A 17,475-nucleotide genomic window follows, 5' to 3' on the forward strand; every position below is an offset into this window, starting at 1 on the left:
TGCAGTAACAGGCTAAATATATTATTGAAACCGAAATCGAAAACCTTTGATTACTTTTTTTGTAATCAAACCAAAACTGAACCGACCTCCAAAAAGCACTAATCACTCAGCAATACCAATCTGAGAAGAGAAGGAGACCAACAGAGGAAGCATTCAGAGTGAGTCAGTTGTTCTTGAGGCATTTTTAAAATTTATTTTAGTTTGTTCGTTCACAGCTTCATCTTTTGGTGTGTTTTTACAACAGCTCATTACCAAAGGAGAGAGGGGAGGAAAGGAAAGGAAAGGAGCAGTGGCAGAAAGTTGAAGTGGAGATGGACAGATAAAGAGTGGGGGAAGCGGGACAGAGTAAAAGGGGGGTGAAGTAAAATGACTTTCTCTCATTTTGAAATATCTACATTATTATTTTAACTTGAGGTTATTGGCCTTCCAGGCGGTCTGATAACTATACGTAAACAGAAACACATACGTTTTGTATAAAAAGGAAAAAAATAAATAGGGTGTGGGTGGGAGTGGTGGAGAGGGGTAAGTTAGCGGGGTGGGGGGGCGGGAGCCACGACCCCATTCCTCCAGTGCAGTAGTAGTAGTAGTGCGCTTGAGTGGGAGAGAGCTGGGTGTCAGCGAGGGCAGGTGGAGGGATGAGGTGAGGGGGGGGGGGGTTGCAGACTGGGAGAGAGGGAATATCGGGGGCCGGGTGGTGGAGCGCTAGTCGGTTTAGGGATGTGTCTATTACTCGTGCACCAGGGCAACGAACTCTGAAAGAGAACAAGGAGAGACCAGAGGTTAGAGCACTCTGTGGAGTCTGGGAAATCGGATGACACTATGATGACACAGGTGAGTATATGTGTCCGTCGGTCAGATAAATAGTTTACTTACCGTCGATGCCGATCATGCCGTCTCCGTCCTTGTCGGCTTCGTTTAAGAACGCTTTGGTTTCTTTGTCGGTCAGGTCCCTGCCGTCTGAGGCAAATCCCTTCAGTACGAACCTATGGACAACAGGAGGATGGCAGAGAGATTTGAATAGAGACAGTACAACAACTAGGAATGCTCTGGTGCCTAAACAGTTAAACGTGAGTGTTTGTTTGTGGATATGGGATGTGGATGCATGTCCGTGTGGTCACTGGATAGTCACCACGCACTATATATTATTTAATAAATTAAGGTGTAGTTAGTCAAAGTGTCGGTGTGTGTATCTCTCTGTCTATGTCTTTCTGGTTGTGTGTGTGTCTCTTACTTGAGCTCCTCCTCCTCTATGAATCCGCTGGCATCAGCGTCCAGCACCAGGAAGGCTTTCTTCACATCCTCAGCTGACTTGGCCTTCAGACCCACCATCTCAAAGAACTTCTTATGGTCAAACGAGTCAGCCGCTGCACGGCATAATACACACACAGTTTAGTGAACACACACGCATGTGCGCACACACACACACACAGAGTACAGACACAAATGGAGGCAGGCACACGCATACAAATGCACGCACGCAGACAGACCGCATGGCAAGTGGTACCGGAGTGCCAAGTCTAGGACAAAAAGGCTTCTCAATAGTTTTTACCTCCAAGCCATAAGACTCCTGAACAGGTAATCAAATGGCTACCCGGACTATTTGCATTGTGTGCCACCCCCCACCCCTCTTTTTACGCTGCGGCTACTCTGTTTATCATATATGCATAGTCACTTTAACTATACATTCATGTACATACTACCTCAATTGGGCCGACCAACCAGTGCTCCCGCACATTGGCTAACCAGGCTGTCTGCATAGTGTCCCGCCACCCACCACCCGCCAACCCCTCTTTTACTCTACTGCTACTCTCTGTCCATCATATATGCATATTCACTTTTTAACCATATCTACATGTACATACTACCTCAATCAGCCTGACTAACCGGTGTCTGTATGTAGCCTCACTATTTTATAGCCTCGCTACTGTATATAGCCTGTCTTTTTACTGTTGTTTTATTTCTTTACTTACCTACTGTTCACCTAACACCTTTTTTGCACAATTTGTTAGAGCCTGTAAGTAAGCATTTCACTGTAAGGTCTACTACACGTGTTGTATTCGGCGCACGTGACAAATAAACTTTGATTTGATTTGAGACAGGCACGCACGGATGCTTGCACACGCACACACTCACACAAAACACAAAAAACAGCATGGGTGGCTGCCTGGACACAGCACTCCAGAGGCTAAATGTTAATGCTAAACAATCATTAAGAAATTACTATTGTTACACTCAGACACACGTTGTATCATCGTGTATGTGCGTGTGTGGATTCTGTAGTGCCAGTGGTCATATCAGATCAGGTTAGAGGACTGTGCCAACACCAGGACTAGCTGGCATCTTCTGGCAGATGTGTTACACAATACCAGTTATTACACTATCATAATTGTTAGATATGATGTGCTATTACAGTATCATAATTATGTAAAAATGTGTTGATCCCAAATGGCACCCTACTTCCTATATAGGAGGGCACTATAGGGAATAAGGTGCCATTTGGGACACGTAAAATGTGTATGTTTGACCAAGGAGCTCCTCCTGTTAACACTTTAGTATAGAGAACACATATTAGCCACTAACGTGCAATACAATAAATTAATTTGACCTTTACTAAGTATAATTAGCCATTTATTTTGCCTCTATTCAGTATTTTCTTGTTTACACATTATGGGATGGTTTCCCATACACAGATTAAGCCTAGTCCTGGACAACAACAGGAAAACTTTCAATGGAGAATCTTCATTGAGAATGCTTCTTAGTCCTGGACTAGGTTTAATGGATGTCTGGGAAACTGTTCCTAAATGTGATGTAAGAAAATAAAATGGAGTAAAAGGTGTTTTGGTCACCTGCGAATGCGTCTAGGGCTTTCTTGATATCGGCAGCGTTGAGAATACTGTTCATCGCCATCTCTGCAACTGGAACGTCAAGGGGGGGAGAAGAAGAAAAGGGGGGAACCAAGTTAAACACAAGGGTACATGAGAGCAAAGGGAACAGAGAGAGACATTCTCATATTACACTGCTGAGACTTGTGAACTAGAGCAAGAAATCAGGGCGAGAGCGAGATATTGAGAGAACAAATTAGAAAGGAGGGAGAGGAGGGAGGAGGAGAAACTGGAGGGCGGTGGAGGTGCTCAGTTCTCCATTTAGTGTGTGTGTGTGTGTTTTTTTGGGGAGGGGGCTGGGGTTATTATAAGAGAAAAATGGCTGGTCTCCAGGCTTCTACTCAGCAAGGTTAGTGCCATAGGATCTGTGCCTTGTGCTGTGTCGGACATACCATAGAACAAGAACAAGAGCTGTGGAGCTAGGAGGCCGTTGGACATACCGCAGAGTTGGAGCTGTGTAGAGCTATAGTGTGGGCCGGGGGCTCCTTCTGTCTCACACTTTGAAAGGCAAGCAGTGTGTCCAACTCTGTGTGCCATTGAAGTCAATTGCTTCTTACTTATAAACGTATCACCTTACCCTTCCTACCCCAGCGCCCATCTGTCTCCGAGGAGAGGAGAGCTGGGGAGTGAGTGGTGTTGACTAAGGGGTTATTGAGGAATGGATTAGTGGGTTGAAGTATGGTTGCCGTGTGGTGGCCATGCTATGATATCGTGCGAGGGCAATTTATAGTCTATTTTTGGATTCGTTTACGTCTGCAATGGCCCCCGAGGGGTGGCTCTACTCCAGGACGTCAGGACCGCAGGGCCAAGTAGGGTGCTCTAAGATATTTCCCTAAGACACAGCTGAAGCAAAGGCTCATGGGAGTGAGCAAAAAGGCCCAGCTAGACATATATAGTACAATAGAGCTCGCCAGCTTGTAGTCCTAAAAAACTGAAATGCGTTGCCTCTGGCTCGTTCAGAAATTCCTATGGGGGAAATAAATAGGGAATGAATGGGGTTTTTGGATGAACGCCAAAAATAAGGTCTGAGGTTAACGCAGGCTTAGGAGATCTTATAAGTTTTGTTCTATAAGATAATATCAGTTAGTTAAAATGACCTTTATGAATTATGAAGCCTTTCCCTTTCAGAAAAAACACATTTCACATGTGAAATCATGTGAAACCGTGTTTTTGGAACACTTCGCATTTTATCATGTGATTTTCCACATGTGAATTCGGGTATGTGGCCACAGACTTATAGGCAAGAAAAAAAGGTCAAAGGTACACATAAGGTACCTTCGGAGATACACAGGAATTCACATGGTACTGGCAGGGCCGGCTAAATGCAGGGGCTTACCCCAACAATACATAGTATATATTATATATATAATATTCTGCAACTGCCAACCTCAGGAGGATTCAGGAGCCCACTCTCAATGAGTGTAGATAGCCTGCTGCTGCCTGGTGCCACCCTGGTAATCGTTAGATCAAGGTTGGAGATTCATGTGACTGGTCAATTGTCTGAGTCAGGGGCAGGGGCCCAAGCCCATAAGGGACCCAGTTATTATATATACATGTTTTTTTTTTCAACCACAGGAGCCCGTCCTAAAAATACACCAGAGAGCATAATTTAGCCACAGAGGAACAATAGTTTCAAAAATATTACTGTGGATAAAATGTTATCACAAGCACATACAGGTAACTGCCAAAATAAAGGAAACACCAACATAGTGTCTATGAAGGGTTTGGCTACGAGCTGTCGGAATAGCTTCAATGCGCCTTGGCATAAAGACTACAAGTGGACCTAAAACAAACCATGCCAGTAAAATGCACACCAGACCATAACATATCATTTGAATTCCTCGTTTACTCAAGTGTTTGCTTTATTTTGGCAGTTACTTGTTGCCTACAGTCGGAAAGGCCAACTTTTTTGTCAAGCAAGCACACCAAATATACAGCTTGTGGCACCGGGGCCAATGATTTCGTAATATGGCCCTGGGTACTGGTCAATATCTTGTGTGGATAATCTAGTATAATGGTAATTCTTTCTAGGTGCAATCGCTACTGCACTCCAAAAAATGCTGGGTTAAAAGCAACCCATAGCTGGCTAAATAGTGGACAGAACACGTGTTGGGTTATTGAGCTATGATCCAGCATGTCAGATCAGAATACAGAATACTGGAGGCATGGCTTTCAGTTCTTTTTGGCCACCTGTGAAAGTAAATGCTGTTCCGGTTAATCTGTTCTGTTGTATTGTCAACACATGTTAAAGTTGAGCACTGACACTTTTTTTTTTGTAACCAAGGGAACAACACTGTACACTAACCATAGCCTTATTTTTTTTGTATGTCTTAACACGTTCCAAGCAATAAGTATGAACCCGGTGGCACTGCAGAAACCTTGATGCACTCAACCAAGCGGTTGAACGTTTAAATCCCCCAAATATTTATGTATACTCTATGTCTAGCACTGCTAGCTTTAGGTTAATGCAACATTGGTGGTGATAATTGGGCAATTATTGACTTGATTCTGGGCAGGTTTTAGTAAAGTGCAGGAATGTATTATTGCCAATAAGTCTGTAGCCCTATCTCTTTTATGCTCACAGACCTGGTGGTGTAGCTGGACATTTCAGATGGCTACCAATGAAGAGGTTATACTGTGGTCACACTAATTGAAAACCGAATACAGCAGCATACTGTCATTGTATAGAAATAACACCTTGAAGTTGTTGTATACTTTTAGGCAAAATGCAAACATGTATTCTTGACAATATACAGTATGTATGACCAATCTCTTTTATGTCCACAGGCCCAGTGGCGCTGGAGGAACTTCAGGTACCTACCAACAAAGAAGTTGTGAGTTAAAATCACAACTGAGGTTTAGTCCCAAGTAATCCAGAGGACTATGACACAAGGTTCTTAAAAGGTTGTTGGTGATGTCCTGGGAACTAGACTACACTTGGAGGGGGCCATGACTGTTTAAACTGAATGCATGTCAATTATGCCGTTTTAAAGTCAAATATTCTCAATGACATCCGACACCTGTGTTTTCACGTGCTCAAATGTTGTCACGTGTAGTTTCATGGTGTCACATGTTGAAATATGCCATCCCCACGTTGTCACATTTATTTCCCATGAGATCATAATTTCGCATGTCTTACCATGGTCACAGGTTTTCCCGTAAGGCTTATATGGTTTATGTTTGTTTTGATTAAATAAATGCTTCAAAATTCACAGAAAATGAACAAAAAGTACACATTCTCCTAAGCCTGTTTACCACAGACTTTATGTTTGCAGTTTATCCAAAACCCCTCCAAACACCCCATTCATTTCCCCATAGGCTTTGGCCAATGAGCCATGGTGGAGTTAGTGCCTACAAAAAGATGCCATTACTATTGCTGTCTATGGGATCCTACAATACCCTATTTAGTAGTTAGCCTCTTTCCACAGTTTGTCCTATGCGAATGACTCAACAGTCAGCCTCATCTTAGTGAGATATAGAGCTTTCTTCCACCCAACCCCTTTCTAACACTCCTCCATTTGGCTAACCCTTTGGCTCCAATGAAAAGTAGAAATATGAAACCCTCCTTTTTTCCTGCGTGAGAGCCGGCTGTGCCCTTCTTCTCACCCAGAGGTGAGGGAAACCCAACCGCTCCTCAGGAGAACGGACCAACTCCTAGCCTTCAGTACATCAGCTGCATGGCGTGTGTGTGAGTGTGTGCGTTTGGACGAAGGGTTCTGGGGATCAAGGGAGAATGCACTTGCGTCTCAAGAAACCCGAGCCCCTTAAATTAAGCCCCCTCGATCTCAGTTTACTATAACATGTGTAAGTTTGTACTCGGTCGTTTGTAGTGTCAGTGTGTGAGTGAGAGTGTCTATGAATGTGTGGCTTTGCTAATATGTCTGTGACGTGTGTGAACTTAGATTTGATCTTTGTGCTTGGTATAGGTTAGGTGTGCACATGGGGGGGTTATGAGTGAGTGTGTGTGTGTGTGTGTGCATGCTCCCATGGGGTGGGGATGAGTTTGTGTGTGTTATAGTACATGCATATATGTACGTCTGTGTGCTGTTGGAGAGATAATATTTTGCAACATTGTGTGTCTGGACTCATATACAGTTGAAATCAGAAGTTTTACATACACCTTAGCCAAATACATTTAAACTCAGTTTTTCACAAATCCTGACTTTTAATCCTAGTAAAAATTCCCCGTCTAAGGTCAGTTAGGATCATCACTTTATTTTAAGAATGTGAAATGTCCAAATAATAGTAGAGAGAATGATTTATTTCCGCTTTTGTTTCTTTCATCACATTCCCAGTGGGTCAGAAGTTTACATGCACTAAATTAGTATTTGGTAGCATTGCCTTTAAATTGTTTAACTTGGGTCAAACGTTTTGGGTACCCTTCCACACGCTTCCCACAATACGTTGGGTGATTTTTGGCCCATTCCTCCTGACAGGACTGTTGTAACTGAGTCAGGTTTGTAGGCCTTCTTGACGCACACGCTTTTTCAGTTATGCCCACAAATGTTCTATTGGCTTGAGGTCAGGGCTTTGTGATGGCCACTCCAGTATCTTGACTTTGTTTTCCTTAAGCCATTTTGCCAGAACTTTGGAAGTATGCTTGAGGTCATTGGAAGACCCATTTGCGACCAAGTTTAAACTTCCTGACTGATGTCTTGAGATGTTGCTTCAATATATCCACATAATTTTCCTACCTCATGATGCCATCTATTTTGTGAAGTGCACCTGCAGCAAAGCACCCCCACAACACAATGCTGCCACCCCCGTGCTTCACGGTTGGGATGGTGTTCTTCGGCTTGTAAGCCTCCCCCTTTTTCCTCCAAACATAATGATGGTCGTTATGGCCAAACAGTTTTGTTTCATCAGACCAGACGCTTCTTCCCTGCTGAGTGGCCTTTCAGGTTTTACTGTGGATATAGATACTTTGTACCTGTTTCCTCCAGCATCTTCACAAGGTCCTTTGCTGTTGTTTTGGGATTGATTTGCACTTTTCGCACCAAATTATGTTCATCTTTAGGAAAAAGAACGCGTCTCCTTCCTGAGTGGTATGACGGCTCCGTGGTCCCATGGTGTTTATACTTGCGTCCTATTGTTTTTACAGATGAACGTGGTATCTACAGTCGTTTGGAAATTGATCCCAAGGATGAACCAGACTTGTGGAGGTCTACCATTTTTTTTCTGAGGTCTTGGCTGATTTGTTTAGATTTTACCATGATGTAAAGCACTGAGTTTGAAGGTAGGCCTTGAAATACATTCACAGGTACACCTCCAATTGACTCAAATTATGTCAATTAGCTTATCAGAAGCCTCTAAAGCCATGACATAATTTTCTGGAATTTTCCAAGCTGTTTAAAGGCACAGTCAACTTAGTGTATGTAAACTTCTGACCCACTGGAATTGTGATATAGTGAATTATAAGTGAAATAATCTGTCTGTAAACAATCATTGGAAAAACTATAGTTTGCTAACAAGACATTTGTGGAGTTGTTGAAAAACAAGTTTTAATGACTCCAACCTAAGTGTATGTAAACTTCCGACTTCAACTGTACCTCGTAGAGCTCTTACTTACAGTTGATTTGACATGTAAATACTCACTATGTAAGTGAATCAGAATGATTTTAAACAAATTGGGGACTGTGCTTGTTTTTAGCATACTTTACAGCAGAAACATTTCATTGGAGGATTTTGTTTCAGAATAATAGCCAACTTGTAAATGAATAGCTGAAAGTGTGTCGAGAACAGGTCAACTGGGTGGCTACAATACAATGCTGTAGCTCCAATGGTAATGATGTCTTTAGTTATGGCTTTAGTAATGATGTCTTTAGTTATGGCTGCTATCTTGTGCTAAGTGTATCCAATCTAATGTTTGCTATTCACGGTCCATCAGAACAAATGCTATTGATTCAGCAAGTCATTGATTTCATTATAAAAAAAGTGGAGTCAGACTCTCGTCATGCTAACAATACCAAAACACAAAGAGCAGTGGTCCTAGTGGCACGGCCATAATAACAACACCCAGATGGATTGTGGGGGATCATCTTTGGACATAACACCAAAGTCCACTATCTTATCTCACGGCATTGGTGCTGAAAATAACTGCTGAGCTACCTACCTGCTGTACCACCACAGTACAACTAAACAATCAGACCGGGGTTAAAATACTTTCAAAAATCTGTACTTGACTAAATTTGACTGTTGCAATGGAACCAATAGAGCTGTCCGAGTGCAAACCTTGCCCATCTTGTTGTCCAGGTAGGCTGATAAAAATATTTAAAATAGTATCCAAACCCAGGTCTGGATACCAAAGTACCCACAATTCAATGACTGAGCAGCCACAACAATAGGCATTGTGTAGTAGTAGGGACTCTCCTGGCTGGCACAGAAAGGTGCCGCTACGATAATGTAATCTTGTCTAATCAACTAATCACATCGTCTCATAATTAAATGTTGGACAATGGGACAATCAATAATCTACATGCAAATTCCAAACATGTCAATAACGAAACCACGTCACGAGACATTTACATAAAACACAAACAGAATAATATAATATTATTAAATAAATAGAAATGTGTAAGTCGCTTAAGCTATCCATTAGCATTTAAATCAAAATCTGAAGTCTTGAAGTTGTACATATTTCATTATGACACACAAACAACACATTAAAAATGTCCCTAATGGCACCCTATTCCCTATATAGTGCACTACTTTTGACCAGAGCCCTATTGAGTTGTTATTTGTCTCTGTTTAATTAACAAGGGCTATAGCCACTAAAACAGTTCACTGACTCCATGAATATGCATTAACATAGAGATATGAGTATCATGCAAATGCACTAATCATACTCAACGACTCAACGTAATCACATACAGAATGATAATGAGGGAAGGTTATGGTCCCGAGAGGCGACTTAGTTCAAAAATGTAATTAATAAATACAATTTCACAGTGTCAGCAATTTGCACCATACTTAGTTAATGTCCTCTTCTACATTATTGAAAGGTTTGGTCGTTTGGTTCATATTCTTTATACAGTAGCCATTCCCATTATACAACGAATACCACAAATTGCACCTACTCATGCTATTTTCCAACACGTAACTACCTACATACTTAAACAAGAGCTTATAATAGATACTCTCTACTGTGGTGACCAATTTATGAAACCTCTTCCATGTTATTACTAGGTTTGGGGTCAATTCCATTTCAATTCAGTCAATACAGGAAGTAAACTGAAATCCCAATGTTTACTTCCTGATTTGGCTGAATTAAAATGGAATTGACCCCAATCCTGGTTGTTGACCAAAGCACGCAGCCTTACCTGAGTTAAGGTGAGGAGTAGTATGGAGGAGATGGAGAAATGGGCCAGAGAGGTAGGGTGGAGGTCTGATAAAGAGACGAGGGTCCACTCCTTTCTTTTTTTATACTCCTCCCCTCCGCCTATTTTAGGAAGGAAAGATGGAAACCCTATCGCTTCCTTTAAACCACACTTAACTAATCAAACCCCTGCTATTAATAATCACCTGCTCAGTCTCCAGCACCCATTCCACCTGACACCTTTTTCTTTACTCTCTCTCTTTCTTGCCTTCCCTCCACCCATCTGATTTTCTTACCTTATTTTCTCCCGCTCAGGGGGCTCTGTCCTTAAATCCTCCTTTGATGTCACTCTTTCTCACAAACTCTCTCTTTCTGTGTTATATCTCTCTCTTTCCTCCTCTCTCTCTCTCTGTCACTCTCTTCATCTCCTAAGCCCTCTGTCCGCCAACGTCCCCTGTCTCTCACACTTAACCATTCTCAAAGCAGAGATAGGTAGTAGTTCTGTTACATGTATTTGAAATACGTATTTGAACTACTTCTGAGTATTTTGTACGTTGTATTACACTGGGCCGAAATACAGTCCAATGTACTTTGTAACAATATATTTTCAAAAGCTGTAATTTTCAAATGACAAAATACTTTTCTATACCATTTCTTTATAGAAGTTAAAATATTTTGTGGCCCTCTTTCACCCTACATTGTTATCAAAAGTCTGACGGCACTATGGAGTGATAAGGCTATCTGCTAAATTAACTTAATATAAATGTACAGTATATGTAAAAATGAACAATTGCAAGGCACGCTGAGTATTATTCTAATGAGCACCACCCCGAAACAAGGCCAATTACAATACCCAGTGTGCTTTGCAGTTATTAATTTTCATATATACATTTTGGTAATTTAGCAGACACTCTTATCCAGAGTGACAGTGCATTTAAGTAAGGTAGATAAACAACAACATATTACAGTCATAGCAAGTAAGACGTTTCTGTAACCATTACTGAGAATGTTGTTTCTGTTTGTCCGGTTAGTTGAAAATGTATATCTGTATTTTTTAATACAAAAGACATGTATTTCAATAAGATACAATACTTTGCAAAGGTATCTTATATTTTATTTTGATACATTGGTCTTTAGGGTATTTTGCAGTTTTGTTTTCTAATTGTAATTTCTAATTTACGCCCATCCCTATCTCAAAGTCTCTCTCATCTACCATTCTTTCTCATGGGGGATTAAAACCATTAGCCAACTTCCTTAATCCGTCCCTTTATATCCACCTTCGTTATCTTATTCCTTTCTTTGTCTGTCCCTAATGAATCTATATTTAGCAGACACAAGGCAAAGCCAAACTGAAGGTAAATCCTGAACAATCATGACTTATTTTTACGTCCATGATCATAACTGTAACTGAAATCTGATATCCGTGGGCTACCTTATGCGCTATGCTCATATGAGTTTGTCCAAAAAATGGCATCCTATTTCCTGTATACCGCTGGTAAAAATGAGACTACATGAAAAGTGCAATACTGTTGACATGTTTAAATGTGAATTCTCAGCAACAAAAGAGTGATCAAATTAAGATGTTATGTGTGTACAGTGTAGGTGTGGTCAAAAGTAGTGCACTATATAGGGAACAGAGTGTCATTTGGGACACAGGCTATATTAATTTGTGGGGAGAGAATCCAAACAGGGTCTCGGCATCAATTAACCACAAAACATAGAGGCTTGGGTCACTCTGGCACAAGCAGCACCCTGTCAGGAATCTCCAAAGCCTGTCGTATATAGATATGTATTACTGATTATAGCTGTACCAATGGACTGCACACATCAGCTGTTTCCATGTCTGTGATATTATTGAAGTGTGTGTGTTTGGGTGGGGGGGATGGGGGGGATTGTGTGTCTGTGTGTGTACAGTGTGTGTGTGTGCGCAAGCATGCATGTGTGTTTAGTCGTTGACCTTTGGAAAGGTGGGTTTTGAAGGCTAGAGATAGGGACTGTGATGTGGGCTGCAGTGCAACTCTACTGTACATAAAGAGAGCAATAAACAGGTTTACTATTGGATGGGGGGGGGGGGGGGGGGGGGGGTAATGGTGGTGGTTGTGTTGGTGTGGGCCACTGAGCTCCCATGTATAAATGTACTGGGACATGGTGTGATGAGGAGGGATTTTCTGCTCTGTAGGGGACCTCAGTGACTGTTGCTATTAAACCTTCTTACCTTACCTCATTGGGACCGTTTATGGAGCAGATGCTGTACTTCAAAAAAAATAAAAAAACGGATAAAGTTTTGTTTCTGGAATGACATGCATTTCTCAAACGAGGTTAATCACACAGTTTGATTAGACGTCGAGTCATCGTGACATATTTCCAATCAATGACTTTGATGTGGAACACCTCCCCATCTGTACTTCTCTACAATTTACCACTATCATTTACCACTCTATAATTTCTCCCTCTGTTTCTCCTGTCCCTTATTCCCTCTGGTACCACTCATGGGAACGTTATTCCCCCGTCCAATTCTAATGCGCTCAAGCACTTTAATCTTTTTTTAACTCTTTCTCTCCTCTCTTTCCCTTCAAGAGAGCATCCCTTCCGCCTTCCGTTCACTGCATGAAGAGGTATATACAGTACCCTCCTTTTAAGGAGCCCCTTTCTTCATTTCTTCCACTAAACTTGTGTGCTCTCCAACCTTCCTTAGACTAAATGTATCATCCTCCTCTCTCTGACTTTCAGGGCCATGCAGCCAAGAGGCTTGACTTAACCCCACAGTGTGCTTGTTTGTTGTCTGGGTCTCTCTCGGGGAGGGATGACAGTGGTGCTCAGTGGTGAAGCCAGGGTGGTGGCAGAAACGGACTGGCCATGGGGAAGCTCGGGAAAATAACAGATAGGCTGGACCATCTTTAGCTCAGTGGGTCGATGATACATTTTTGGGGGGGCTAATATTGAAGGGTCTGGAAAGGAAAAAATGGGTTGGTGTGGGGACCTCAAGGAAATGCCCGGCCGGTTTCTGGTCACTGACTTTCCCAAGGTGGAGGGGTGGTGCTAGGGGGAAGCGGGAAGCAGAAAGGCAGGCCGAAAGGTGGTGAGATACATAAACAGGTTGTATGGAAATCAGTGTTGACCGGGGGTTTTTCACCCCAAGGTGTCAGGGCCTGGAAGGTGGAGGGTGAAATGACATCTGTTCTCTTCCAAATCTCAACCTCTACCCCAATGCCCTAGCTGTTATTAACAGGCATGCCACCAGACACCATCAAAAACCTTTCGAGCAAAATAATATAACAAATTTTGACACGTCGTGGTTTTGTAAGGGATTTTATGGAAGGTGATATAATTATCTGCTTCTTTGATTCAAAATGACTTTTTATTTACATTTCTGTTCATTTGAAAGGTTTTTGTTGAGGTTGACTTGAAAATGGATGTATCAATAAAATGTGTTCTGACTAGCATGTTAATGAGGAAATCAAAAGTTCCTTGTTGGTTCGTTTAAAGGGTTGTTGTTTATCCCCAACAAAGCACACAATGCACATCGACGGGCTGTTGTGGAAATGTAATAAATGTGCACATATTTTTTTTTAAAATATGTTTTTAGCTTTTTCATTATGGGGTATTGCGTGTAGATTGAGGAGGGGAAAAAATTATTTAAGACATTTTAGAATATGGCTTGTTATTATTTTATCTTTTTCTCTACTATTTCTCTTTTTTTCCCCTCTGTATTGCTGGGAAGGGCCCGTGAGTAAGCAGTTCACTGTTAGTCTACACCTGTCCTTTACAAAGCATGTGACAAATAACACTTGATTTGATTTCAAACTGTAATGAGTTCAGTTGTAAGTCATTTCCAGTAAAGGTCTTTTGAGTGTTTGATTTCAGTCTGTCTCGGCCAGTTTGTTGAACACACTGACATGTTCACACTTGGCCTACTCTTAAACAAAGTTGTAATATGAAACACACTTTTTCCAAACCACATATTTAGTTTTTTACATTTCTGGTGGCCTTCTCTTTAAAACACACTTCCTAGCGAGAGCCACTTCCTGTGGCTGAAGAAAGCACAAACATGTTTAGATATTTCCCCGTTTCCCTGCCTGGAATAACAAAGACAGAGTTGTTCCGAGGAAGACAAAGTGAGAGAATAAAACTGAATACGTTTTAGAGGAAGCCGAATTCCAGGGAGAGAAAGAGAGGGGACTGGGACGGAGGGAAACTTTGAAAAAGTCCTAAAAAAAAGCTCAGCTAAAACAGACAAAATCTCATTCCCTTTGAAACGGACAGCTTTTTGAAGAAGCAGAAGTCAGGGCTGTGCGGCTGGTCCAGGTTGAGATGAAAGGTAAATGGGATCTCCAAATGTCATCTTTGCAGAACAGTGTGGGTCTGGATGAAAAGTTGGACGATTAATAAGGCTTGCAACAACCACAGTTTAAATAAACACGTTAGCATTTTTTTCTTTTTCTTTTATGTACATTTTGGAGTACTACCTCTTTCTTGCCACCTGGTTTATTTACTGTATCATCAGTATCCAGTGAAATACTGGTGAAGTCTGTTTCAACAAACCACTGAAAGTAATGCATTGTTTACTTGTTTAGCTGTGCTGTGCTGAGTCTTTGCCACCTGGCATTAGGTGTGGGTATGTAGGGGCATGACTGTTACCGTCTGTCTGGCCTGCTGTGGAACATCACATGACAGACCCATTACAGCCCTCCCTTCAACTATTACATTTCTCTGCTTCAGCATTTTCTCCCAGGGAGACGCAGAGCGAAAAATGACACTGACAGGGATGAAGGGAACAAGGGAACAATGGATGAAGGGAACATGAAAGGCGTAAGGAGCGAGAGAAAGACCAAGGGTAGGAAATGGAGAGGCAATGGAATGAGATACTGTCCAGAGAGAGAGAGAGAGAGAGAGAGAGAGAGAGAACAAGATGGACAAGGACATCCATGGGTCCTGACAGAGGGAATGAGAGGAGAATGAGAGCTGGACGCCCATGGGACAGAAATTAATTAGTTATTTAATAAAGGAGCTACTGGGTCGTCCATCTGCAGGGATCCTCCCTTAGCCTTATCAAATAGGAGTCTGCATTTGAAACATGAAGACGGCTGGGCTTCTTCTCTCACTCCGCGTGATCAGCCGTCCCGTTGCAATGATGTAACGCTATTTCGCGCCGCGAGCATCTTCTGATGCAAGAAAAGACAGAATGCTGCAGGGCTGAGGAATACCAAGAGACACACAGAGACAGGAAGAATGATGGGCCAGTCAGGAGGCTAGAAGAGAAGTAGTGTGCAGAAGATACAGAGGAAAGAGACAGGAAGAATGATGGGCCAGTCAGGAGGCTAGGAGAGAAGCAGTGTGCAGAAGATACAGAGGAAAGAGACAGGAAGAATGATGGGTCAGTCAGGAGGCTAGGAGAGAAGCAGTGTGCAGAAGATACAGAGGAAAGAGACAGGAAGAATGATGGGCCAGTCAGGAGGCTAGGAGAGAAGTAGTGTGCAGAAGTTACAGAGGAAAGAGACAGGAAGAATGATGGGCCAGTCAGGAGGCTAGGAGAGAAGCAGTGTGCAGAAGATACAGAGGAAAGAGACAGGAAGAAAGAGAAAGAAGAGGCAGGGAGTAAAAGAGGTCAAATAGAGTTTTGGTTGGATGTGATGAAGGAAGGTTTCTCAATCTATAAGGAAAAAAATAAGATGGATGCCAGTGTCTTGTCGTCAACCTCAATCAATTACCAACGATGGACAGTGTAATGGAGGTGATTCGGTGAACTGCGCTCGCATGATTAGTAGCCTAACCTTTTCTTAGACCTGAAGACTTGTGTCAGCTCCTCAAGTTAGGCTTTAGGCTTTAGCTTAGCAGGCTAACAGACCCCGTTCATCACACCAGTATGGACAACCAATGTGAATCGCGCCAACAAATCTGAACTAAATCATTTCAATAAGTCTTGAAAGCCCTTTGAGATGACGGTGGCCGCAATAGAAAAGCTGAACCTCAACATAGACGATGGGGTGGGTTATTCACACGGAGTATACGTCCCAAATGGTACCCTAGTCCTATATGCAATATACTCCTTTTGACCAGGGTCCTAAGGGCTCTGGCCAAAAGTAGTGCACTACGTAGGGAATAAGGTGCCATTTGGGACGCTGAGAGTATCAGAGCTGGTCTGTACTGGACTTGGCACAGGGAGGTGTGTAATCCCTTCAGCAGGTGCCTTGGGACCAGAGAGACAGGCTTTGGGAGAATATGAGGTTGTGAAGGGGAGATATGAGGAAAGAGGAAGAACACGGGGAAAGCGATATGAGGAGAGGGAAGAGAGGGAGAGTAGAAGGGTGTGGGGATTTGAAGAGGTAGGTGTAAGTGAAAGGAAGGTGAGGAAATGTGAGTTTGAGGAGGGAGGGAGAGCGAGTGAGCGAGAGGGAGGGAGGGAGGGAGGTGGGGGAGATGGAGTAGAGGGGTGAGGAGATTCCTCAGGAGCATCTGTCGACTTACAACTCAAGAGATAGGTGTTGAGTTGCACCCGGCGATGCTACAAATGTTTTATGGGAGACAGACACTGTATCCCTGGCGATGTCGTCATAACTAATGTTGGATGCTGGCCAGTTTGCATTTTTGTCATACATTTTGTAGCTCTCCTTGGGTTCTAATATCAGTGTGTTCCTGTTTGTTTTAGGAAGGATGTCAGCGAGTCAGTGATACCATCTCTTCCTCTGTAGGCCAACTGACAACATGACATTTATAACCGTGTCACTTGAGAATCACACCACCACGCAAGCACAAAAATGCAAGCATGCATGTTGATACACACACACACACACACACACACACACACACACACACACACACACACAAACACGCACACGCACACCAAGATCGGTTTGACCTTGAAGTCCTAGGCTACATGTGTCAGATGTGTGGGTGCAGTATGTAGTGTGAATGAACTGTGATAAGACTGTAAATAGTAGCTCTAATATATACAGAGAGCACAACACCAGCTCGAGGCCTGAGGCAGCAAGAGCACTAAAGTTCACTTGACATTAGATGCAGTCAGGCTTAAACTGCACCCCCAAATGGCCACCACAGCATTATAATAACTACTACAATGATCATTATTCCCCTAAATGTATACTGAATAAAAATGTAAACGCAACATGCAACAATTTAAACAAATTTACTGTTACTGTTCATATAAGGAAATCAGTTCATTAGGTCCTAATCTATGGATTTCACTTCACTGGGCAGGTTCGCAGCTATGGGTGGGAGGGCATAGACTGGGGAGCCAGGATTTTCAATTAGAATGAGTTT

General features: G+C 42.5%; 1 protein-coding gene across 2 annotated transcripts in view; it reads right to left on the minus strand.

Annotated features, from left to right (window-relative positions):
* Positions 1 to 170: 170 nt before the first annotated feature.
* Positions 171 to 17,475, minus strand: part of LOC110538011 (parvalbumin-7) — a 41,873-nt gene continuing 24,568 nt past the window's right edge. Inside the window, exons 1-5 of one of the 2 annotated variants that reach the window (XM_036938076.2) lie at positions 10,202 to 10,636; positions 2,847 to 2,915; positions 1,232 to 1,364; positions 874 to 983; positions 171 to 752 (exon numbers count right to left, since the gene is read on the minus strand). In XM_036938076.2, coding sequence (XP_036793971.1) covers positions 727 to 752; positions 874 to 983; positions 1,232 to 1,364; positions 2,847 to 2,907 — 330 coding nt within the window. In that variant the 5' untranslated portion in view covers positions 2,908 to 2,915; positions 10,202 to 10,636 and the 3' untranslated portion in view covers positions 171 to 726. Of the gene's footprint in view, positions 753 to 873; positions 984 to 1,231; positions 1,365 to 2,846; positions 2,916 to 10,201; positions 10,637 to 17,475 lie in introns of those variants that run through there. The other variant, XM_036938075.2, reaches the window with a different exon arrangement.

This window comes from Oncorhynchus mykiss, chromosome 12 (assembly GCF_057628025.1).
Source record: "Oncorhynchus mykiss isolate SJ-2025 chromosome 12, ASM5762802v1, whole genome shotgun sequence".
In the NCBI taxonomy this organism is placed as follows: domain Eukaryota; kingdom Metazoa; phylum Chordata; class Actinopteri; order Salmoniformes; family Salmonidae; genus Oncorhynchus; species Oncorhynchus mykiss.